Source organism: Elgaria multicarinata, chromosome 3, assembly GCF_023053635.1.
Source record: "Elgaria multicarinata webbii isolate HBS135686 ecotype San Diego chromosome 3, rElgMul1.1.pri, whole genome shotgun sequence".
Lineage (NCBI taxonomy): Eukaryota > Metazoa > Chordata > Lepidosauria > Squamata > Anguidae > Elgaria > Elgaria multicarinata.
This window is the reverse complement of record NC_086173.1, coordinates 61910055-61937318: the sequence shown is the minus strand read 5'-3', so window position 1 is coordinate 61937318 and position 27264 is coordinate 61910055. Positions and strand designations below refer to the sequence as shown.

At 41.2% G+C, this 27264-nt stretch overlaps 1 protein-coding gene across 1 annotated transcript; it reads right to left on the bottom strand.

Annotated features, from left to right (window-relative positions):
- Window positions 1-399: 399 nt before the first annotated feature.
- RAB40B (RAB40B, member RAS oncogene family) lies at window positions 400-26606 on the bottom strand. Its single transcript, XM_063120442.1, has 6 exons — window positions 25925-26606; window positions 12062-12122; window positions 9901-9961; window positions 8562-8639; window positions 4432-4654; window positions 400-1478 (listed from the first exon to the last, which is right to left on the bottom strand). The coding sequence occupies exons 1-6, from the start codon at window positions 26064-26066 to the stop codon at window positions 1207-1209; spliced, it is 837 nt and encodes a 278-aa protein (XP_062976512.1). The 5' UTR covers window positions 26067-26606; the 3' UTR covers window positions 400-1206.
- Between the last annotated feature and the right edge of the window lie 658 nt (window positions 26607-27264).

The window sequence follows — 27264 nt, the reverse complement described above, 5'->3', positions numbered from 1 at the left end:
AACTAGAGGGCAGATGTTCTTGAGAGACACCCCCACACACACAAAAAAGGAGACATTTTTTAAAAATAATAATAAGAAACAATGTCACGATAATATTAAAAGTGTTTACAATTCAAATCAAACTGAACAATGCAAAATAAATCCATATATAAAGGAAACCAATTTACAATAGAACAGCTTTCCAATGAGGGAAAAATACCCCCAAATTTATTAAAAAGCAACAATCAGCCTTACCACATAGAATTAGGCTATTCATTTTAGTTGTCTTCCTGACTTTATAGGCTGGAAGATAGACCTTTGTCACAAACAAGATATAATGAAAGTCCCAGCAGAGCCTTGGGAGTTCAGGGAAATGTGCAAATGCTAAGAAAGGAGGAAGATAATTATTTGGAAACACACACACACACACCTTTGCATGGATTTATTTATTTTATTTAAATAATAGTGTCCTTTCCTGATGAAGCAGTTTTTCAAATCACATTCTTCCTACTGCTGTGGCAAATACATCTCAACATCTTTGGCTTTTACTCGCTATATAACTCATCACTCAATATCCAATACAAAAATGTAGATTTACCAGAAAAATAAGCATATAACCCACAGATTAATCCCTAACAACATAGCAAAAACTTTATCAAATGTTTTATACATGGACGGACAAAATCTTGTGCATATTGCATATACACACCTGTAGCTCAAAGTAGTGCTTCAAAATCATCAAGGAAACTGTACAAAATCAGATGCTCTACTGCAACATTACTAGAATTATTTCACCACTTGTATTCTTTACAATGTATATAATACATTGCAGTTAAAACCTCTGCCTGAATCTACGGACCGATACGCATTCCTATCTAACTGCAAATAAAATAGTGTGACTGAATATGTCATTTAGTAATTAAAAATTAGTCGTTTCTGAGATTTAATGTTACTGAAAGCTCAGTATTGTGATAAATTATTTCCATTTATAAAACACAAAGTCTTCATGCACATCAAAAATTTGATACATATAAAAAATCCAACAGCAAAGTTTCACATCCCTTTGTTTGCACAGAGTGCATCATACATCTTGAAGCAGCATTATTAAAAACAAATGACTAAAATAACATTTTTCTTTGTTCTGTTTCTGTAATGCGATACACATAAACAGGCCTGGCGACTCAATTAGTCCTTGTATTAAAGGCTCTGGCCAAAACTTCCCAATCCTTAAGATATTTTACAGCTATTTCTGGTGCAGTGTTTTGGAGGGCTCTGGAGTGGACGGATGATTTTGGCTTTCTTCAGACTGTTCCTTTTGTTGTTGTTGCTGGCAGTAAGGGAGTAGGAACGACCATGCATCATCCTAGCATTAAGGCCATTGGCCATAGAGAATGATTTGAGGTGGCTTCTTAAGGCAACAGGGAGTGGGAGTTTGTCCACAAGGTGCACAGGGGTGCATGAAACTATGGCACGGCAACAAAGGTCTTGCAAACTCAGGACTTAAGGGGGGAAAAAACAAAAACAGTAATTAAATTAGATATATAATGATATTGAATAGCCACATGATGGCAGCATACACAAAATACTTCCAACGCATTTTTCAAAGCTCCCTATCCATTCATTTTCACTGTCTCTGAAGTTTCATCCAAATCCTATCTCCAAACCTTCCCATACTATAGCTTGACTTCATGAATAAAAGCTGACTTTCATGTTTTTTGAGTGCAGGCTACAACTCGGATAGTTCGCCCCTCTCTACCCCAACCGTGGCTCACCTCTTTCCTCCGCTACCTTCGCTCTTGTTCCCGGGCAGCCGAACGCCTGTGGCGTAAGACCAAGGACTGGGCGGACTTTGTCCACTACAAATTTGTTCTCTCCTCCTTCTCTTCTGCCATTTCACTGGCCAAACAGCAGCACTACTCAACGTTGATCCAGTCAAATGCTAAGCACCCTCAGCGGCTCTTCAAGTCCTTCAATTCTCTTCTGAAGCCTAGTCCGCCATCTCTCCCCGCCTCTCTGTCTGCCAACGACTTTGCCTCTTTCTTCAATGCTAAAATCCAAACTATACGCTCAGATCTAGCCAACTCTGCTCCGCTTCCAGCTCCTGCCCCTCACCTGTCAGTTCCTCCTTCAACTCTCTCGGCGTTCCCTTCGGTCTCAGCTGATGAACTGTCTAAAATACTGCGCTCATCGAAGCCTTCCACTTGTTCCCGTGATCCGATTCCCTCTCGCGTCTTTATTAATCTTATCCCCGCTATCCTCCCGTCCTTGCTTCACATCATTAATTCTTCTCTGTCCTCTGGTTCATTTCCTTCTGCTTTTAAACATGCTACAGTCTCTCCCATTCTCAAAAAACCCACTCTTGATCGACTATCACTGTCTAACTACCGACCTGTCTCCCTCCTGCCCTTTGTCTCAAAGATCCTGGAACGTCTGGTCTACTCTCGTTGTCTTGACTTTCTCTCTAATAACTCTGCTCTGGATCCCTTTCAATCTGGCTTCCGTCCTTTGCATTCCACTGAAACAGCCCTTACCAAGATCACCAATGATCTTCTTACTGCCAAGTCTAAAGGCCATTATTCCATTCTTATTCTCCTTGATCTAACCGCAGCCTTTGACACGGTGGATCACGATCTTCTCTTAGATTCCCTCCATGACCTTGGACTCTGTGGCTCTGTCTATAACTGGTTTGCCTCCTATCTAGAGGGTCGCTCTTTCAGCGTGTCGGCTAACGGCAGCTCGTCCTCCTCTTTTCCCCTTTTAGTTGGGGTTCCTCAAGGCTCGGTGCTTGGCCCGTTGTTGTTCTCTCTATACATGCTGCCCTTGGGCAAGCTTATTCAATCTCATGGCCTCCAATATCACCTGTATGCCGATGATACACAATTATATCTTTCATCTCCGGAACTTTCTCCAGATGTTCACGATCGTATCTCGGCATGTCTTTCAGATATCTCAGCCTGGCTGCTTCATCGTCGTTTGAAACTTAACATGGCAAAGACTGAATTGCTTGTTTTTCCTCCTAAACCTTCTCCTCACCTCTCATTCTCTCTTACTGTCAACGATGTCACGCTTACTCCGGTCAAGGAAGCTCGTAGTCTTGGCTTTATATTTGACTCCTCGCTCTCCTTTACTCCTCACATTGAGGCAGTAGCTAAATCCTGTCGTTTCTTCCTATATAATATTGCCAGGATTCGACCATTTTTGTCTGTCTCTTCTGCCAAGACTCTCGTTCACGCACTGGTTATCTCTCGGCTGGACTACTGCAACCTTCTTCTCTCTGGCCTTCCTTCGTCTCACATCAGTCCGCTGGTCTCTGTCCACCACTCTGCCGCTAAGATCATCTTCCTGGCCCGCCGCTCTGACCATGTCACTCCACTTCTGAAATCTCTTCATTGGCTTCCAATTCACTCCAGAATCCAATATAAACTTCTCCTGCTGACCTTCAATGCTCTTCACGGTCTAGCTCCTGCCTATCTCTCCTCTCTCATCTCACACTACCGCCCCGCTCGGGCTCTCCGCTCCTCTGATGCCATGCTTCTCGCCTGCCCAAGGACCTCCACTTCCCTTACTCGGCTTCGTCCTTTTTCTTCTGCTGCCCCTTACGCCTGGAACGCTCTTCCAGAACACTTGAGAACTACAAACTCAATCACTGCTTTTAAAACTCAGCTAAAAACTTTTCTTTTCCCTATAGCCTTCAAATATTGAGTTTGTTCTGACTCTATACTGTTAGCTTTACCCTACCCGGTGCCTGTTTACACTTCCCTGTGCCTGTTTGCATTCTCCTTCCCTCTTTATTGTTTACTACAACTTATTAGATTGTAAGCCTATGCGGCAGGGTCTTGCTATGTACTGTGTTATCTGTACAGCACCATGTACATTGATGGTGCTATATAAATAAATAATAATAATAATAATAATCTGGTAAAATCAGCCTCTAACCTGCATACATTTTGAGCCACTGGATCCATAGAAATAATATATTTAAATGTTCTCATTTAGATGATACGTCATTCATCTCCATAGATATTACAAGATGATTGCACTTCCAAAATTCCTTCACTTTTTAATGTTCACAATGTTCCATAAATATTACTTCAGGTTTGGGCAGCATCTACCTTCTTCACTTCCTCTTCTCTTCCTCCTCCAAACAGTTGTGTCTGGTTAGCACTGGTACAAAAGTAATTCTAAGCCATAGTTGAAGCACAGAAGGGAAGGGAATGTGTTGGAAGTGTGTTATGAAGACTAGCTGCCAGTTTCTATATTTTTTACAGGTATCAGCATTACATCAGGCCTCAGTAAAATACCTAGCCAAGTTACTAAAAAAACTGAACTTCTGCAGTAAAGATGTTTGTCATCAGCTGACATCAAAAGCATTTATCAAAATATTTGTTGTTAGTTTTCATTCTGGCAAATTCTGATATGTAGGAATAAGCCACACACTTTTGTATCACTTACCTTTGTTTGGCCTCCATAGTCGGTCCATTCCATGCCTCATTAACACTATCCTGGCAAGTTCCATAAAGGATTCTGTGATGTTGAAATTACAGAGTGGGCTTACTTCAAAGAATGTCATGCCTATTCTTTCAGCATAGGCCTGTGCTTGCTCAGTAGATACCTGCCGCTTGAAGGCTAGATGCAGGCGGTTGCCAACCAGGATTTTTGGTACACCAGGAGCGTGCTGAAATAAGAAAAGCAGCAAAATGTTAGTTTCCAAGTCCATAGCCCTCTCCTTCAACAAAATATTATGGGCCGATATAAAAGCAGGGAAGGGAAACGTGCTGGAGGAAACACTGTGTTCTACACCCAGCTGAGTTCACGGCAGTAGGACTGAAGGGGGGAGGCTTTGCATTTCTCCTTTTTATTTGACCTTAAAAAACACCCACTACCCCTCCCATTGCTCTCAATGGGAAGAAATAAACTAGACACTTCCAGGGCTAGTGAAGTTCCCCTCTTCCCCTTGCCTCATTTTGGTAGCATGTTGAAGTAACTGGAGGCCTTTTGATTTTGTTAGCTCATTTCCTTTGCTGAAACCAATCTCAAGCCACAGAAACTGAGGATCTGTCAGAGAGCCTCAATAACCCTTCTCCCCAGATCATCCAGTTCAGGCTCCCTAAGCTCCATTCTTGCTGAATTGGTGACCTGAATACAACCTTTCCCAAGGTTATTTTTTCTTTAGCAACAGCGGGAGTTTCCCTGCACCCCAGCTCCATTTTGAGGTGGATCCATTGAGATCCCTGGAAAGGTATCTTTCAAGCCCTGTTCTATTTTTCTGGAGGTCCTTTCCCTGCAAACTGTAGCCTCCACTCCTTTATCTACTGCTTCTGTCAAGGGATTGTGAGTGGGTATGGATAGTAATTTGTTCCATCTTTGAACCAGCTCTAGGTTGGAAGCCTGGCCACTTTAGTGCAGACTCTTCCTGGTAAATCAGTGGGAAGGATGAAGGCCAGGTTCCTGTTTTATCACATTTCCTTAGTAAGCCCCATTGTGGTTGCCGAAATCCTCTAGAAGAAACAGGAAACAGTTACGTAATCTAGAGAGTTTGGGAACTCAGGGGTTCGCAACAAAAAGAGGAAGAGGGAAAAAGAACAAGCAGAGGTTGCTGGATAGGGGTGTGAGTGTGCCAAAGTTAGTCACCCTAATTATCAGGCCTTCTCCTTCTGGCTTTGTGCGAGGACAAGCTGCCGCACTCAATCCATAGCTAGACACAAACTGCTGTGGGTCTTCTTTTCCTCTGTGATCTCACCACCCTCCCCCTGCCTCTGCCCTTCTTTCTCCTTCTCCAGAAAGCCTTAGGGCCCATAAACACAATACAATAATCCGGATAGAAAAGGGGCTAAAAATTAGGGTAAAGCCAAATGTATGCTGCAGAATATTAAAAGGAACAAAAATAAAAAATAAAACTAAAGCTCTGTAAAGGCTCCCAGCTTTGTACCTTTTCCTAAAAACTAGAAAGCTTGTGCTCAAGCAGGTTGGTCCAAGCTCAAAAAACTCAATATATCACTGAGAAGAACCTCATACAGCCCGGCCCCAATCTTACTGTCCAGCAGCACCTCTTTTGCTGATCCAAGAGGCAAATGGGCTCACACAGTGGTCCATCAATTATGCTGGGCCTCATCCACATAGGATCTAAAAGTGAGCATCAGGACCTTGAATTGGGCCCAGAAACTGCCCAATTCAGTAGATCCAAAATCTGGCAAATAGGTTGCCTTCATTCCATCATATATACCAGCACCATAAAGGGTAACTCTTTATACAGCACACTGTAATAGTTGATCCTGGACGTTACAAAGGCATAGATAATGGTTGCTGGATCCTTGTGCGTAAAGAAAGAACAGCTTATTTTAAAAAAATGTAATGAAAAGAAGGCACTCCTGGTCAAATACCAACAGAACATCCAAGTATAACACTGGATCCAGGAGCTTCATCAGAAGCAGGGACATACTGTCAATGACCAACAATCCAGCATCCCCTAGACCATCTAGGCACCCTACCACCATAGCTTCTATTATGTCTGGAGAAATCTAGTAAACCACAGTAATGAAACCTTGGTACAGAACTGAAACCACTGTTCCTGGATAGCAGAAAAAGAAAGGTGAACCATCATCATATGACACTGCAATCTAAACCTCTAGATGATCTCTCTCAGTGATTTTGCACAGAAGTTAAGATAAGAGACTTCCTCATAGTGCATGGGCAAAAAGTAATAAATTACTGCAAGGCTGTTCCTTGCAATCCTATTTGTTTCTGTGGATGTCTTAGCAAAGTTTGGTAGCCCACCATATCTCAAATGCCTCTGAGAAATACAGAAATACAGTAGTGTGGAGCTACCTACAAATGAAAATCATCCACCAAGGCAACTAAAGCAGTCTTGATTCCAAAACCAGGGCACAAATCAAACTAATAACAGCCAAGATAGGACGTGTCGTCCAGAAATGTTTCCAGCTGCCCCACAGGCACCTGCTCCATCTTAAGAAAAAAAGGTTCAAAGCTGGGAAATAGTTACTGAGGTCATCTATGGCCAAAGATGTTATTTAAAGAAGATAATGTCTCAGGGCAAGCTGCAACTCTGCCATTCTCAATGACACTCTTACCTATCCGCTAATCACAGGCCTCAAAAAGCTGATGGACAAAAAATCTTAACACTGTGGAAAATTTCTTGGGTTCAGGCAACATACTAATCCATGGTTCAAAAACAAACAACACTCAACCATAGAGTGTAGGTTAGTGTGTTGTGTGAACCCAGTCAACAGAACCGAGTTCTGCTTGAGGTTTCAACAGTTGCCTAATTCGCATGATCACCATACCCCACCGTGGCTTATTTAAGCCATGGTGTGTTGTGGAGCCTCTAGGTGCCAGTTTGCCAATTTATGCCCCCGCCGTGACTTATGTTGTCCGAACCAAGCAAGGATGGCTTGTTGGGGTGGTTAACAAACCACTCCACAACCTTGCAAAAGATCATGGGTCCTGGATGGTTTGTTAACCACCCCATCGCTAGGATCAGATGTCATGAAAGGCAGCGCCCAGGGAGGGTAATTAGGGAAATGAGCTGGCATGCAACTGGCACATGCTGAGATGGTTAACAAGCCCCCGTGGCATATTAACCACACTTGTGTCATGCAAACCGGGCCAGTGATATCTAACATGTAGTGGATACAAATGACTTTACCTGCAAAATGTCTCACAAACATGTCACAGCATGCTGTCAACGAACTCTAGGTATGTCAGAACATGGGGAATAGCAACCCATTTGCCACCTGTCCTATCAGAAGACCAAGATTAAAGCTACACTTGAACTCGTTCCAGAAGCTTCAGTTGGTGTAGAATGCAGCAGCAAGGCTACTAACTGGGGCCTCTCTCTGACAGCATAATGCCCTAAACAACTTGGGACCATGTTATTTTGGAAAATGCCTCACCCCTTATGTCTCTGCCCAATGTATGCAATAATCAGAAGACGCACTCCTGAGAGTGCCACAGGCTCCTGATGTTCAGCTCAAGTACACTTGCAGTGGAACATTTAGTGCCACAGCACCCACTCTTCGGAACACATTACCAACTGTCATTGGACAGTCCCCCCCATCCCATCCCCCGGTTCTGATGTTTAGACTTCTCCTCAAGGCCCCTCTCTTCACACATGCTTTCCCTGATGTGTGACCAAGCCGGCTGTGGTCTGTAACACAGTCCTGTGGAGTTCTACTGCTGATAAATATTTTTTATTATTATGTAGCTTTATTGTTATATTTACTGTTGTTTGGATGGTATGACATTGTGTGTTCACTGCTTTGAAACTTTGTGGGAAGCAAAATAATAAACGTGAAATAAATAAATAAGATAAGACTCCATACAGATGAAATTATGGCAGAAAAGAACTCTTTACTTTGGCAAAACTTTTCAAATGGGCTTTATGCCATCTTTAGTTGGATATGTCATGCATTTTCAGCCACTCACACTCTAGCCATCCCTATCAATTCAGTGACATCAACTCCCTTGCATACCAGTGAGAGATCCTTTGACAAAGAAGGAATAGTGTTCATGTAGTTTATTAATTTCCTTAGGTATTATATGCAACATTCAGAGATGTGCCTTACCTCATCAATCTCCTTTATCCATCGATCAATGCCATCAAATGACCAGCGATTTGCTATATCATATACCAGTATCACACCCTGTGTGAATAAAGTTAGTCAGAGTAGCCTGATACATAGTTAAGGTATGTAGTGCATTGTACAATCTCGAGTAATCATCTTTGTATTTAAATAGGAGATGCAAACTATGGACTGAACAAATGTAAATATTTCTGTAAAATAATCCATTTCTGGCTGCTCAAAGGATGATCCTTGCATTCAGCAAAACTAAGTACAGATGTTTTTTACAACTAGTATAATAAATAAGATTTTCCTCCTTTTTGTACCTCTTTCCCTATTAATTCCACATCAGTTAGTTCTGCCACAATGGGGGGATCTACACAACTGCTTTTAAAGCGCTTTAAAGCACTTTGAAAACATTTTGAAAACTGTATATGTAGTGTGTCCTGGGCCGCAACAGTTGTCAAAACTGTTATAAAGCGCTTCAAAGCAGTAGTGTAGATCCCTCCCATGACACATTTCAGAGATGTCAAAGGCTCCAACCTGGGTTTGGAGGTGTGTCTACCAGTTCTGGATGGGGTTACACTCCCCCTGAAAGACTGCATTCACAGCTTGGGGATGCTCCTGGATCCGTCGCTCCAAATAACAGCTCAGATAGATGCGATGGCCAGGAGTGCCTACTATCAGCTTTGGCTGATACGCCAGCTGTGCCCCTTCCTAGACAGTAGTGGACGCACTGGTAACTCTGAGGCTCAACTTCTGCAATGCGCTCTACATAGGGCTACCTTTGTGTCTAGTCTGGAAACTTCCAACTAGTGCAAAATATGGCAGCCAGGTTGGTCACCGGTACACCTAGGGGAGACCACATTACTCCAGCTTTAAAATCACTACACTGGCTGCCAATTAGTTTCTGGGTGATTTATAAAGTGTTGGTTATTACCTTTAAAGCCCTACATGGTTTGGGTCCAGGTTACCTGCGGGATCGCCTTCTCCCGTACAATCCGCCCCACATATTCAGGTCCTCTGGGAAGAATTTACTTCAGACAGTAAAAACTAGATTAAAAACTGTTACCCAGAGGACCTTCTCTTCTGCCGCTCCCAGACTGTGGAATGGCCTGCTGGGGGAGATCCACCAACTCAACAGTCTTTCTGAATATAAAAAAGCAATGAAGACTGATCTCTTCTGGCAGGCCTACCCAGTTGAACTTTAAGATGTCTGGCTGTTATTTTAATAATATATTAGTTGTATATGTTTTAATCACTTTTATGTATTTTATGTTGTTCCCTGCCTCAATCCAGAGGGAGAGGCGGGTAATAAATAAATAAATTATTATTATCTTACCTGGGCTCCTCTGGAATACGAACGAAATATAGTGCAGAACCTGCCTTGCCCAGATGTATCCCTGAAGAAGACACATCAAAGATTATTAAAATACATAATCATTTCCATTTTGAAGGCTCTGGTACTTATAAAAATACACCAGTGCAGATTGACCAAAGGCCTCAATAGCCTTTCCCTCAATAAAGTGGCAATAGAAAACACCATTAAATAGAAGAGAGTTATTGTTTAGATCTGCCCTGCCTGTTATTTGGCCGTCTTTATTGGTACTCTACACTTCGCCCGAGTTAGAAAACAACAACAGCCCACCTGTCGTCGTATAGTTCATGCCATAAACTAAAATTACATATATATATATATATATATATATATATATATATATATATATATGAAGCTGCCTTATATCAAGTGTGACAACTGGTCTATTTAGCTCAGTACTGTCTATTCAATGATCTGACAGAGGAGTGTTGGAAAAGACCTCTGACTAACATCAGTCAGAGGTCATTTCTAATACTCCTCTGTCAGATCGTTTTAACTGGAGATACCAGAGATTGAACCTACATGCAAAGAAAGGCCTATGTTGACAGTTCCTCTGATGTTGTGGAGAACAAGGGACTTAGCACAGGAGGAACTTGACTGATTTCTGTGACATGTGGTGAATTAAGAAATGGGTATGGACTGGTTACTATTGACTTTCCATCCTGATGATAAGGTATCTAACTGCAGCTGTATGGAGTGGAAATTATAATCCAACACAAGCCAAATGCCCAGACCCTATGGATCCACCTTATAGTGCAATAGGTTCCATACTTGTGGAAGTTATGATCCTAACATAGACAATTAATAAGATCATTCAAACTTGTAACCTATGTCCACTCACCCTTTCTTTATCATTTAGAATTCTGATATTTGTAGTGTGCTATATTTAAAGCAAACAATCATGAGCCACTGTAAAATTCTGCGTACGGGTTTTATTTTCTATTTAAACATGCTTGATGTGGTAAGGTTTGAGATGGGGTTCCTATTTAAAGTAGCCAATTGGTGTACAACACTAATTTAACGGCTAGCTATCATGTCTAAACTCAGTGTTTTTATTCTAATTTTACTGAAAACCCAAATGCTCCCATGATTTTACACCTAGAAATTATCTGGGGGGGAAAAACTCACACCCGAAATATGAGCCACACATATAAAGAATGATTTGCTTCCAAGTAACATGGATAGAAAGCAATATTTTAAAAATAATAATCAGATTTTAAAATTTTAAATTGAATTTTAAATTTGTCTACATTTCAATGATAGTAACTATCTCCTCAAAAATAAGCTAATTTATAGTAAAATCTAAATTTAAATAGAAACAAACATATGAAAACATACAGTTCTTTCTTAAATTTTACGTATGACCCTCTAACAATGAGCTATAGCGATGCAATTTTTATGTCAAAAGAATCAGGGGGAGGGAAGAAACTGACTTTGGACACGTAACATTACAGATATAATAGGCCATGTATTGTATTTGCTGTTATGGACCTCACTACTGGACCCAGGAACTGGCATGATGCATTTCAGCAGGATCATCCATCAAGGACATGACTAGACAGGATGATATCCCGGGGATCACCCCGGGATCATCCCTGTGCATCCACATGACGCACAGGGGATCCTGGGAGCAGGGAGGGATGATCCCTCTCTTTCCTTGGGATATCGTCCTGCCCTTCTATCCCGACTTTTCCCGTGGTCCTGGGATGATCCCAAGACTACAGGACGTCTTGCTGGGCATCTCGTTTTTGTCCTGGCTCCTTGCGAGTAAACACGAGGAGCCGGGAACCTGGCACGGAGCTCTGCAAGCGCTCTGTGCCCATTGGGGGTGTGAGGGAGTGTGGTTGGACCTTTAAAAAAAAAAAAAGACTTACCTTTGCGCTGGGGCACTCCAGCTCCTGTTTCTTTAAAAAAAATGGTGGGCGCAACGCCTTCTTCCTTCTGGGACATCGCGCGCCGCGTGTAGACAAGGGGGACGATCTCGCGATCATCATATTGTGAGATCATCTCCCTCGACCCCCCTCATCTGGTTCATCTTGAACAGCTATTATATCCCCTCTAATTACCAAAGGCTGTGCTCCTATATACACAAACATAGTACAAAGTACATCATTTAAACACTTACCAGAGCTGCAGCTTTATTCGACGGCCATCCAGAAGTATAGTCGTTGTTTTGTAATCAATACCTGGGGAAAAGGTGAGGTAGAATTTTAAAGATGTAAAAGTGACTGAAAGTTAAAATTCTAATGTTAATGTTATGTAAAAGAACTAAGCCGGGTTGTGTTGTTGTTTTTAAAGAGCCTAATTCTATGCTACAGATGAAGAATATCAAAGAAATTCCCAAGTCTTCCAGAGCTCATTCAAATCAGTTCAAAGTGTTTATTTACCACATTTTAGTTTTTAATTGTCCTGCAAGTCCCAATTCTAGCTTACTGACTGAGAAATTCAAAAGCTCAGAGAGCCACACATAACAAGAGCCATGCCACACCTAATGGATGTGGGTTTCCTCATTGCAGGCCATTTTCCCTCTCCCTCCATCTCAATCCAGAACAAGACTACTACTCTCTATATGGTTATATAGCTGCTGAGGCAGGATTTGGGTAGGGGCGCTACTGCAATAGAGAGGATTTTTTTCTGAAAAAGTTGCATCTGTACAAAGCCATGATAGATGAATAACTAATCTCTGGGAAAGCGTTTTGTTATGAACATTTCTCCTTTTCCAAAAGGGCACAAATCCTCTATAAAAAGAATCTAGAATCCTGGGTAGATATGACTTAAAAACAGATGGAAGGTTGCTTGCTCATTTACATTTAACCTTGCTCTAAACAGGTTGCATTTAATTAAGACTCTTAATATGGATTAGCAATGTCTACGCAAGGGGCTGGTCTGCATTAACTAATCTACATTAAATTAACATGTTGCAGAAAGCTACCATGTTTTCTGATTACAGCTGGGCCTTGAGAGCTGATGGACGTGTGGGAGGGAAGCCAATGGTGGCTCTCTCCAGGACAGAGAATAGTTCCATGTTTGCAGTTCATTTTGGCATATGTAGCATTTAGGGAGTTGAAAACTTAAAAGCATCACAGCAGGTTTTTTTTCCATACCATGTAATCAGTGTAGCTTTTCTTTAGTCTAGATTGCCGGTTTCAGATTATGCTTAAGAAGCGAATACAATAACACCTGGATTTTATTTCAACATTAATGGTAATATGTCTATCAATACTTATCTATCCCTCGTTTTGTTAACAATCTAACAAGAAGCTAACTGTTTTGCAACTAGCAGGCAAACATGCAGTTATTGACTAAACAATTTAACATACACTTTGAGCAGAAAACCAACTATATGAATTTTTTTATAAGTGAATGTCATTAAAAGTCATTAAATTAAATCCTATTGTTTGGCAAACTTATTTTATCCTCCCAAGATGTCCATCAACTATTTGTTTATTTCCAGAAAGCAAGGAGAATAACACTCAGTGCTGAACAGATTTTTCCACTACAATGATGTCTGCCACTCAAAGTTTAAAATGCAGAATTTTTAACCACAAAGTTTGCATCAGGAAAATAAAACAATCATAATCCAGAATTAGTAGGGCCTGGGTTGACTAGCATGGATCTCTGCAATGCCACATCTCTTGCCCATTTTTTAAAACAAAAATGTGCAAAGGCCTTGCTGCAAGACAACAGGAATTGTTTAATAATATTCCTGGACCCCTCCTTGCTTGGGCTGGTTTTGCAGCAACAACAACAAATTGGCCAGAAGATTCATGATAGTGCCAAATCATTCCTCTATCTGCTTCCTTGGTCCACACCCTAAGCCTCCCTGGGCCTGCATAAATATTTATGTTTGCACAAGGGGGTGGGACCTCTGATTCACATGAGTCCAGTGCAAATCCAAGAATTCTAGGGCCTCTGCCAATGTAACAGGAGATAAGCTGTTTTCAATATCCAAGTACGCACATAGACACTGACTATGTTGGTTCAACTCAACCATATTCAGAGTGGGCTGTCCTGCAAGCAGATAAGGGAAGACAGTGAGTGAAGAGAAAGCTTCAACAATTTGACCTGGCAGAAAGTATTACTATAAACAGCTTGAAAATACATAATAATATCATGTAAGGTCCTTGAGATTTACACTGAACTAGTTGTCCAAAGTACTACATTGTTATTCCACATGCCCTTTTAGAATGGGCGTTACATTTCAGCCTCTCTCAAAGATACTGTTATTTAATAATTTACAGGCACTCTAAAAATACTGTGGCTTTAGCCTTGTATTAAGCAGTTTTAGACTATGATCTTTACACCTATACCCCAGTCTTAAAAACATTTCCCTGGAAAGAAGTCTAAATGATTTCAATAGGGTGACAATCAAGGAAGTAACTTATTATCAAAGTATGAAGATCAGATAAAATGGAAGGAGTAGGGGGAATGTTACAATCAGAAGGAGGTAAAGAGAAATGAGTCACTTACATTTTATTTTGTTGATCTGATCTATTATTTGTTCTTCATTACCTCCCTTTCCTTCCAATTGTAATTACTCTTCCCATTTCACACGTTTGGCTTGTCTTTCCCTTTTTCCACATTTTCTCATTTCTGCCTCTGATGTTGCTTCTTTTCCTCCTTCATTTAAACCCACTTGTCCTCTTGATCCAATTCTGTTCAGACATTATTGTTCTGTTCTTTCATCTTTTTAACCATTTTAAGCATACCTTTAACCTCTATCAGGTGTGTTAGTTCCGCTATTTCTTAAACACACACACATTACACCACCAACCATTAGATCTGCATCTCCTCCCGAGCTACTGTTCTGTTTGAATTATTTCTTTCTTCTTCAGATGACTTGAGCTGCTTTTCTATTCTGGGTTACCAGGTTTGCATGATCCGAGAGGAAAAGTAAACCACCATGGCTTATCTTCCGGCCCAGGGCATGCCAGTCACACATCGCCTGATTATCCTTGCCAGGTGTGGCTTGTTCTGACATCCAAACCTGGTAAGGGTAGGTGGCAGGGGCAGTTTATAAACCATCCCACAACCCTAAAACAAGCCATGGCTTTTGGGCTGGGTTGTTTCCTTCTCATAAATCTGTATATATGCTTTTTCTTGACACTCTGATTTATTCTTTTGGCTTGCAATATCACTGTTCCACTGATGATATCCAGCTGTATATTTCTGACCTCCCTTCTCCCCCTCTATTCTTACCAATATTTCTAATTGTCTTATAGCTAATATCTGGTTGCATGTCAGCAAGGCCAAGCATGGGGGAGGGTTACACTTTACTGGAAGCCAGAGATCCAGGGAGTCCGCAACCCCATCAACACGAAGAGATCCATTCCCAGAGTTGTTTTGCATAGGCAGGACTGAGAGACAGCCAACAGGAGTGACAAAGTACCATAAAAATCAGAGACATAGAGGTTCATCAGACTAGTGTTTTATCGCACACTTGCTACTGCCCACTTACAGATGTGCACACATCCTTTAGATGATGCCATCTGCCTCCCACACACCTCCTGCTCCTTCCACTCATTTTTCCATTGCAAAATAGACCACTTTTAATCCAACTTTTTTTAAAAAAACCCACAATGTGCTGTGATCTCCTGCTGTGTGCAGAAAAAGCAGCATTAAAAAAACGCCCCCTGAATGGGCCATGTGGTCTTTGTTTACTTCCTCTTTCAAAAGAGGAAGTAATGGGGGACAAAAATGAGGGCAGAGAAGCGACGGTAAGGAAACACAGTTTTCCCCCGTGTGATGATGCTCATTGATCCCAGGGATCGTGGGGGCTCTGAGCAATTGAAAAACAACAACCTTCAAGTCAACTTTAGGAAAAACAGTATGAACTACCCCACTTTATTAAAATGGAATTTGGAAAAAACACACAATTGCAACTAATTTTCACTGACGTGTGCAAAGGTTTATTGGAGAAATCAGCAACTGAATCAAATGAGTTCAGATTTCTATGAATTTGACCCACAGATTACACAGCAGACTGGTTTTTCCTGAGTTACATGGATTCCACAGACATGCAGACCATTTTTAAAAAACTTTCCAGAATTTTACACAAATGTAGTCGTAGAAAAATACATTAAAAAAAAAAAAAAAACATTGGCCGAAATGAAGGGAAAGTGAGTCCTTGCAAGCCCCAAACCTGTGCATGTACAGTCCAAAAAGGCTTTCAGAAGAGAGTCTGACAAAATCAAGACCCATATATGCACAGTAAAGACTGTTTTTTATTGCATGGACAGTAAAAAAAAGAACATTGTCTTTTTCATAGCAACGAGGGTGATAAATTATGAAATTTATGTTCTCCCTCTCTATATAATAGTTGGTCATTCAGCTTAAAAGTGTGAGAGTGATCCCATAAAATAGGGTGACCATATGAAAAGGAGGACAGGGCTCCTGTATCTTTAACAGTTGCATAGAAAAGGGAATTTCAGCAGGTGTCATTTGTATGCATGCCACACCTGGTGAAATTTCCTCTTTATCACCACAGTTAAAGCTGCAAGAGCTATACTGCAGCTATACTGTGACCAGATTTAAAAGAAGGCAGGGCACCTGCAGCTTTAACTGTGGTGATGAAGAGGGAATTTTACCAGGTTCTCCATATATACAAATGACACCTGCTGAAATTCCCTTTTCAATACAACTGTTAAAGATGCAAGAGCCCTGTCCTCCTTTTCATATGGTCACCCTACCATAAAATATATTATAAAACACATAATACTACACAGATAACCATCTTCTTCTGACCCTCTGTTTATTTGAACAGGCAAGTATCCATGCTCCACAGCCCTACTTATACTACTAGACACTAAGCTACTATGATTAGTACTATGGCTTCTGCCTAGAGAGAGACTTCCCTCTCCTTCTGTAATAAATTTATAATATACAACTGTTCCTATGGTCTACTGTTGCAGGTACCAGCTTGTTGATTAGAGCAGTAAGATGTTCATTAGGCAGATTAGTTATGGAGGCAGCCAATGTTCCGTCATTAACAATAACCAAATCCACTGTTCTATGGCAGAACAGGATATTAACATGTTTCTCATTCCATGTTGTCCATTTTCAATCTCCAGTAGTTTAAAGTTTAGAGACATTGTGGGGCAGCCAGATCATAAGTATGGTAACGTAAAGGTAAGTCCCAATGATGTCAATGGAACATACTCCCAAGTGAGCAAACTTAAGAGGACCTCTTGACTATGCTTATATGCCTATTTAACAGATGCATGAATGTATTAGTCCTTCTATTAATTCCGTTATACTGTTGACCATCCCTACGTCTGATGCCAGAGATTTTGCTGACCAGTTGTGCATAGTATGAAGCAATATTTTCTTTTTATATTTAAAAAAATGACGTGTTAATTCTGTTGGGTACTTTTCTAAATCTCATATTATGTGAGTTGTTCTCTCTTCATGTTTTCAATTCATTAAAAGTAATGTAGATATCTTCCGCACCCCCAGACCAAAGTGACCCTTCTTTTCTAAAATATAAGGGCTTTTAGCTTTGCATGGAAAGTATTCTAGTCCCCTTATTATTAGGTCTCTTCTGTACTATATTTTTTATCTTTTGAGAGACAGGATACCTAGCACTGTAAGCTGCATCGGTGTGGCTGCATCAATAAAAGTTATAGAGATATTATTATTTTCCATTATTTTGCTGTTTTAATCCTGTGGGCCTTTTGAACTTTAAAAGAATTCTCCATAATTTCAAGATGATTATTATTACTATTATTAATACTGATGATGATGATACATTATTCAAAGCAGGAGGGCATGCACTCACAATCAACCAATTTTGGCTGCAGTCCTAAATAAAGTGGGTCATCACATGAGAGGAAATTGTGTTTGCTTAACGTAGCTTCTCCACCTGCATGTTTGTCCCCCATTACTTCCTTTGCAACTTCTGTCTTTAAAAATGAGTCGGACTTACTGGGGTGCTTTTTTGTCACATGAAGAAGGCTAGAAAGGGAGGAAGGCGCGCAGGAGGCAGATGACATCGCGAGAGGGACCCACAAAAATCCGAGCGCAAGTCCCATTGAGGACAGTGGGACTTATTTCAAAGTAAACAGGCATTGGATTGCACAGGTATACTTTATCACAGGGAAGTGTTCTGTGCAAATGGTAGCTACCTACCCTACATCCTAAAAGCTGCTTTATGATGAACACGGTATCTGTAAACTGTGCATATAGCAGAAAAATCCTGTTATGTAAAGGCAGTAATCGTGAATCAAAGGGTAATTGCTTTGTCTGTGGTCATGGCTATTACAAATTCCTTGAAAGATACTGAACAGGGCTTAGGGAAAGAGTGCAGGTCATCTGCAAATTGGGATGATACCCAGAAATACACATTCTCTTCATATGAAGTGCATGGAGCCTGACCACTGATGATTTACTGTCATAGTAAAAATCACTGCACTTCCAGCAGCAGGGCACAGGCACGGGCATGCTATTTTTAATGAAAAATAATTTTGCTAGTTACAACACAAATCAAACACCTACTTGCTGCTCATTTGTTGTGCTGTGCTGGGTGCTGCAAACTATTACAGATGCAAATTGTCTCATACTAGGCATAACTGCCAAATGTTGCAGAATTTGGAATAGGTGCTATGAATCATGCTTACAATGGGATAATGACTAATAGCTTCTGAGTCCAGGAAAGAGAATAAAACAACAGACCATAAAATCTGTGCACAATATTTGAAGGAAGCTCAATCTAAAAACCAGGTGTTTAAAATAGATATATTCCAAGTAATCCCAGTTATTTTATTAAAAACCTATATGGCTGCTCTGGAGGAATTTTACATCCTGTTAGCTATCTTCTTTAAAAAAAAAAACACCAGGGAAAATGTTTGCATATTTGAAGCTGCTAACATCCAATTCCTATTCCTCTTTCTAATGGCATAAAATTCTCTTATGGAAAACTATGATTCTAAACAAACTTATATCACCATTTGCAAGGTTCTGTACAGAAATAAAACACAAATATCTGCCTAGAGACTAACAACAATAATAAAACCAGCAGGTGAAAGAGGAGTTGTTGAGAAAGGGAGAAATGCACTAACTGGGAGTGGGCGAACAAAGGAAAGGGTTAAAAAATAAAATAACTTCAGAAATAGAAAAGCAAAAGCCAAATAGTATATTAAGAGGGAAATACAAGACAGGATAAGTTTTCATAGTTTCTTAGACAAAGAAGAGGCTAGGCAAATGTCTTAAAGGAGGGGACATAAGAGAGAAGAAAGGGAGACAATAAATATTATTATTATTATTATTATTTATTTATTTAGCACTTCATGAACAGAAGGGACTGAGGAGGAGACTAATGAGAAAGCTGCAAAGATCAAGAAGGGAAAAGATCACGAAGAGACTTAGTTTGCATCCTATACATGCTTACCTGGGAGTAAGTCCCACTGAACATAATGAGGCTTACTTCGATTGCACTGCTCAAGATTGAGAAGAAATTTAAACTTTGTGTAAAAAATACAGGAAGCTGGTAGATATTTAGAAATGATGAAAGAGAAACAAATAGCAGAAGAGCTGAGAACAAATCTAGGAAGACCAATGAATAAAACATTACAGTAGTCAACACAGAATGAGAGTATGAATAAGAGTACGCAGTCACCGCCCCCACACAGTAGGAACCAGTGGATGCAGAATCAGGTAACAAACCTTTAACAACACAGATAATTCCTCAGAAGGGACAAAGCCAACAGCAGGATCAGGCCAGTAAGTCTTCATAAGGCATTTGCACTCTGCTGGGGCAATAGCTCTTTGTGAGTGTGAGAATGCTCCTGCCAGCACTTCCTACAATATTCTGTTCAGGGTCCTAACAGCCTCTCTCTTGCTGGACATGATCCTGCATCAACTTCTCTTGAGCCTCGAGCCAGGACAGGACAGGACAATCTGGCCTTGTTTAGGCATGTTCTCATACCTGTCTGCTTCTCCCATTAACATTTCATACATGAAGAGTCCAACCTGTGTATGAACATACATGTAGTCTGTAATGCAAGACTGGATGCAGAATTGTATGGTGTATCTTTTAGTCTAATACACACATCTGAAAGCAGAAGCAACCACAATTTTTCCAGGTGTATAGGACCAAATAAACAACATCTACTCCCACATTACAAAAAATACAGCTATCTTCATACAAAAGTGTGGACCTGCCTCAAATTCAAGAAAAGAAGTCATCCAAGACATAAAGACTGCTGAACAATTAGCCTTTTAAAATTATTCTCTGGGTTACATTATCAAAACCCACTATGTACCAAACAGGACTATGGCTGAAATGATATGTAATTTATCTAAACACAGTGGGACCTACGTTGAATAAACTTACATAGGATTGTCCTGCAAATTGCTTTTAAAAATGTTGCATTATCACTTTGGGACTGTATAAGAATGATATGTCTCAGATACAACTACCAAACCAGTCTAAAAGGAACCTGTAGCAAACACACCACAATGCACCTTCATAGGCTTCTGTTATAATAGGCTCTCACAATCTTTGGCTAGGGAGCTAAGGGCTACTGGGAAGCTGTCTCCCAAGAAGAACATCACTGCAAGGGGAAGACCAACCTCTGACCCTGTCCATTAGCCAGAGAGGGAACAGCTGCAGGGGGGTTGCTTCATCCCTTCCTGCTAGAACAAACACACAACTTCAAATGACAGTTCCCTGGGACCGCAGACTCTGGCCTCATTCATTAGCCACTGGGAGGCTGCACCCCCACCTCCCAGGAAGAACATCACAGCAAGGGGGAGACCAACCTAGCTCCATACATTGGCCAGAGAAGGAAGAGCTGCAGGGAGCTTGTTTCACCCTTCTCTACCAGAAAGAAGACCTATAAGAACTTTGAAATTAACAACTGGAGCCTGAGTTTTGCTTTTCCCCCTCTTCCCTCCCTATACCTTTTCCTTTTGTGTCATGTCTTTTCAATTGTAAGCCCAAGGGCAGGGACGATGTCATTATTAATCTTTGTAAGCCACTCTGGAAGCCTTTTTTGGCTGAACAGCAGGGTAAAACAACTATAAATAAATAAATACAGCACAATCCTATAGTTGTCTCTTCAGAAGTAGTTCCTTTTGAGTTCAGTGGATCTATTCTCAGGTAAGTGTGATTGCAGCTATAACTACTTGCTTTAACACAGCTCTTCAGATGATATAATTCATGTGAAATGACATTTAGATATTAACTGACACTGCAGCACAAGGAAACTTAGCAACTTGAGATCCCTTTTCACCCCCTTGGTGCAAGACAACTATGGCCATCTTGTAGGTACACACTAGGTATGCCTTTTTCACTACAACTCCTTCCAATACAGTTAGTGTGATCCAATGGATAGAGTGTCAAACTTAGATTCAAATCCTGACTAGCCATGGAGCTTACTGAGTAGGGTACCATTTCCCTACCCTGTGCCTGCTTACCCTACCCTGTACCTGTTTGCATTCTCTTCCCCTCCTTATTGTTTTACTATGATTTTATTAGATTGTAAGCCTATGCGGCAGGGTCTTGCTATTTACTGTTTTACTCTGTACAGCACCATGTACATTGATGGTGCTATATAAATAAATAATAATAATAATAATAATAATAATAATAATAATAATAATAATAATGTAAGGAGGACAGGGCTCCTGTATCTTTAACAATTGTTCCTAGTGACCAGATACAAAAGAGGGCAGGGCTCCTGTATCTTTAACAGTTACATTAAAAAGTGAATTTCACCAGGTGCTGCATGCATACAAATGACACCTGCGGAAAATCCCCTTTCAATACAACTGTTAAAGATACAGGAGCCCTGTCCCCTTTTCCATATGGTCACTCTATTACTGAGTGATCTTGGGTCAGTCATTATCTCTCAGTCTAACCTATTCTTACAAAGTGGTTTTGAGGATAAAACAGGGAAATCCCCATGTACATCATCCTCAGCTTCTAACATTATTATGTGATAAATGAATATATCCCAATTACTTTAGAACTCCCTGCATCTCAAACTGTCCAAAGAGCTTTGTCTGATGGGAGGCATAGAAATGTAATAAATAGATAAATTTGGGAAGCAATGGCAGGGACTATGTGTGCATTTACATTAATGGTTTATAAATTATAAGACGTGGTAAAAATAATTTAATAGCTAAAACTCAGTGGGACTTATTTTGGGAGCAGACATATATCAGATTGCATTGTCAGTCTAATTATAAAATATCTGTATGAACTCACTGCACATGAAGGGAGGAACATACTTTCTCTGAGAAGTGGATTTCCCTTCTTAACTTGTAAACATGACTTAAGAGTTAAACCTGAAAAACTTGCTAATGCAGTCTAACATTTGATGACAATGCATTGTACCAGTTCTGATAACGGTCAAAGATTACCACATAACCTACACAGGTTCAAAAGCAAGTCATCCACAAGAAAGCAAATGTGGTATTTAGGTGACAAGCGGCTGTTGCATAATAAGTACTGTGAGGATGTAGGCCTAAGTAATGTCTGACTTATTTTTTGTTTCTTACCAAGTACCTCGCACATATCCCAATTGCATTTTACCCAGCCTTCCCCAACATTATGTCTTTCAGATATGTTGGACTACAACTCCCATCAACCCCAGTCAGCGGGGATTAAAACTAAACCAAAATATCACAAAATAAAGAAATAACTGAAGTGGGTTTGCAAACCACGGTTGAAGGACATCTCCATTAGTACTAGCTATAGTTTGCCCTATGACATCCCAAAAGACTCTAAATTAGGAAATGAGGAATGGGAAAAGGAAATAGCATGCAAAAAGGGACCTCCAAGTCACCACTAAAATGACCCCTCAACTGAGTCACTGTGAACAAGGTTTTGTCTTCAACTCCCTAATACACTGCTTTCAGATACAGAGAGATAGCTCAGTAAAAATGTTCATCTTGGTTGTGCATGATGTGCATATTTGCTGTCCATGTGCTACAGGAGGAAAGTGCATTAGTGCCATCTTTCCCAAGTATCTCCATCCTAACCTCATCACTGCCCTATACCCTCAAATCTTCCGTCACACAATTGGGAATGGGTGCGTTAAAGAAAATAATTACCAGTTTTCCCCTGAATAGACTATTATAATTACTTCAGTGTTTAATAGTACAGACAGCATTTTTCCCCAAGCATAAAGCAAATGAAAGTTTCCCTTTGAAAGGAAATTGGAATTGTCAGCAAAACAAAGGTATACTCCCATTATCTTTTTCCACGATATAGCAACACCATAAGAACTCTGCTAGATCAGAGAGAAGGCCTATCTGGACCAACACTCTGTTCTCACTGTAGGCAACCAGGTGCCTATGGATGCCCAAAAGCAGGACATGCATGCAACAGTACCCTCCTGGTCGTGTTCCCCAGTAACTGGTATTGAAAAGCATACTACTTCCAATACTGGAAGTAATATATAGCTATCATGACTAGGTAGACACTGATAGCTGTATCCTCCATGGATTGGTCTAATCCCCTTTTAAAGCTGTCGAAGTTGGCATCAGTCACTAGATTTGTCCTGAGAACTGCTGGTACAGTTTGCACAAATCCTGGACAGAGTAACTGTTTAGTGCTTCACTTCCAGGAATTCACCTCCCCATGGTGAATTATGCAGACATAATAAGGGACAATAGATTTGTTCCCAATGAAAATCCACAGCATTTGAAATGGAGTCCTTTTTAGCTGCCTGCAGATCTAGAAAAGCTGCCACGAGAACAGCTGGATGAGAAGGGTTCAATTTCAAATAGGCTGAACCTACTCATAAGATACTCTTGCACTACGCAATGCAGATGTGAGCTCAGCAGGTGCAATGGGAATGAAAACCATGTTCTGAGAAGAATATCAAAAAGGAAGAGCATATGCTACTCTCGCCTGAAAAGAAGTGAGGTACTTCTCATGTACCATGATGCTGTAGTTCTAAGCATATTTCTGAGGAAGTTAGTCCCATTACTTAAGTAAACATGCTTAGAATTGAACTGCAAGGTTGCAATCCTAGTCTTACTGAAGCCATGAGAAGCCTCCAACTGATTTTGATGGTACAACCAGTCAACAATAAACTAGTTTTAAAAAAAAATTGAAAATGGAATCATATTCTGAGGAAGAAATTTTTTATTTTGTTCTGAATCAAGTTAAAGATTTGCTTATATTCTGGTTTTCAGATGTGTCTGATATGGTTTGAGCCACTCATTCCTTAACAGGTTAAATGAAGGAACAAACTAAAAATAAATGTTCCAGTGTTAATGCCAAAAATACTCATCCTATCCATATCAGTTCTTCAGAAACATTTGGTAGTGCTATTACAGTCTTGCGCTATACTTATTCTTGTGTTTTCCATATATATCAATCATTCAGACTCTTACTCATCTTTACTGCTTCTATGGGGGTGTACAAAAGTCTTCCGCTGTTCTAATCATTTTGGTCATCAGCAGGCTAAAAAATAAGCATTTCTCTAATAACATTTATGTGGTGAATTCTTCACTCTCTATTTGTTGTGGTATTATCACTCAGAGTTTATGTTTAACCCCCAGTCATCACGATTACAGCTACAAGAAGATCTATACTATGTGTTTTTATACTGTATATGGTCATACATTTCACACTTTTAAAATAGCACAGGCACACAACCACCTGCAAGAACTCAAGAAGGATTCTAGTTTTCCCTGATGGAAAATCTCCACCAGAAGTCAGCATTCCCACGGTCAATCTAAGCAAACTGACAAAAGCACAGATTTGTATAACAAACCTTTCCGCTCTCTACTCTTAACAAAAGCTTTTATTTAACAAAAGCTGTCCTTTGGAACTAGCAGCAAAGCAGTGACTTACTGGCAGTGAACTGAAAACCAAAACAGATAATGATTCCGTTCATCTTCTTCAAGGATGTATGCAAGTAGCATGTCACGTCTCCTCCCCTTTGCATACATTCTTTCAATTATTGTGTTATGTGTACATTATTGCCATGATATCAGGAAAACTAAGTGGTGGCAGACATTCATTTTAGTATTACTAGTTTTATATCAATTAACCAGCAAAGTAAGATCTCAGCTACACCACACCACACTGTGATCCTTATCTTCAGCCAAGATGCCTGAAGTGCCTTTAACAATGCAATCCTATACATGTCTACTCAGAAGTAAGTCCCACTGAGTTCAATGGGACTTACTCCCAGGTAAGTGGGCACTGAATTGCAGCCCAAGTAACATGGTTTTGCATTGCCCATAGGTTTACTCTTGTTGTCCTTCAGTTGTGGTCTCCTGAGTCTACAAAAGGGTCTCTCACGTAATTCCACTAGTCCACTGTGACCATTACATACATCTGACAATATCCATTTTTTAATCCACAAGGCCTTGGGCCACACACATTGCAGTAAGAGTTGATAGGATTTTTATTCCACTCAGAAATGCACTTCTTATGAATGCAAAAGCAGTGGAGGTGTGTGAAACCCAATTTTTAGTAATTTATTTATTTAAAACATTTATATCCCGCCCTATATCATTAAGATCTGAGTGGCGTACAGATAAAAGCATACAGTATAAAACAATAAATATTCACAGTTAAAAACAAATTAAACAATGAACCAAGTTAAAACAATATATAATTTAAAAGCTGTAAAAGCAGTTTAAATAGTTAAAACTATGTGCCAGTGAGTTTGACATGCAAAGGGTGTCAAAATCAGAAGCAGAGCATAAACAATGCAGACACGTTAGCCAGCAGTTGATGGGCTTCTCTGCCAGCACTTTATTTCTAAAGCAAGATGCAGAGCTCAAGGCAGCTGGGAAGACAGGTTCTCCACCACATAAGCCCTACCCTATATCTGCTAATGTGTGGGAGGTAGCTTGGTGACTCAGTAATCAAGGAAACCTGGTCCTAAGCAAGCACTGCCTTCTTCTCCATGCAATCTACAGGTGCGATGGGGGGTGGGGAGGGAGAAGAGAAATCCCTGCTCAAAATTCAGGTTCTAGAGTTTGGCACCTGTACAAGTCCTGTTCCGTGTTGCCAACTTACCCATATTGTATCCATACGGCGACTCCGTGGCTCCATCCGCCAGGCTAGCTAGTATCTCCCCCTTACCCACGTCGCTGTCCCCCACCAACAGGAATTTCAGCAAGAAGTCATAAGCTTTCACAGGGCTCCCCACGTGGTTCATTCTCTTCCACCACCTTCTCTCGCCTCACAGAAGTCTCTGCGGGGAATCAGCTCCCAGCGCCCATGACGGGCACCGAACGACCAGATGGGGCACCAAGGGCACGGGATGGTGAAGAGCCGACACGCAAAGTCATGTTTCAAGCCCCTTGGGGGGGGGGGCAGTCGATCTCACCACGCTCAGCTTCGGGCTGTCAGCAGCAGCAGCAGCAGCAGCAGGAGGTGAAGATGAAGAAGAAAGTCGTCGCCTCACGGTGTCAGAAGTCGGAGGCAAGCGTGAGGGGATATTGCAAGGCTGCCCCGCAGCCGTGACAAGCGGGAGGGAGTTTTCAACGGCGCCATCCGCGTTAGCGCACCCAGGCCGGCATGTGCGGGGTTGGCTTTTGCAACGCCACCAGCAAGCAAGAGCCGAAGGCGGTTGTGGTGTCCAAATACGCCTGTCACGCCTGGCGAGGAGCCGGTGTGACAAAAGGCCAAGCGCACTACGCGACGGGCGGGCGAATGAAGCCAGCTCTGTCGCGACAGCTCGGCTCCCCTGCGAGGAGCAGCTGCGGCTGTTGCTACCAGGTCCTCCTGGCGCGCAACTCCCTGCCACACTGCTCCAACCAACACCCACCCCCTGTTCCCATTGGGGCGCGGCTTCTTAGGCCACGCCCGCTTCCACTGCCATTGGAAAACAGCAAGCTGCTCTTTTTGCATAGGCACTGAAGGGTTTCAGGACTCCACCCCCTCTGAAGGTATTGGCGGGCCGAAACCCACCCCTCTAGGCCCGACGGTTCAGTTGCTGGGGTATTTCTTTCGCATTATTGGCTGGGACTCATGTCCGTCACAGTGGCACGGAACGGCTGTGTTTACACATCGGAGGATGAGGCATGTGCTGTGCCATTAAGTACGTGTGAGCGCTGAAGTCATCCGCAGGCGTTCGATTCCAACCTCCAGCCCCTGTTGATCGTACCGACCGGGCTCAGGATTATAGCAAAAAGAACACAATAAAGCATAAATAAAATTATGTCCTTTGGATTGGGTTGGCGTCTGAATGGCAGCGTACAGACTGAAAAGGCAGGCAGAACAATGCAGTTGTTACTGGTGTTGTTTTGTAAAGCAAGCTGTGTGATGTGGGGTAAAAGGGTTTATCCCACACAACAACCCTGCCAGGCGAAGGGCATCTGGTTTGTCACTCCTGGAGACAACATACTAGATGA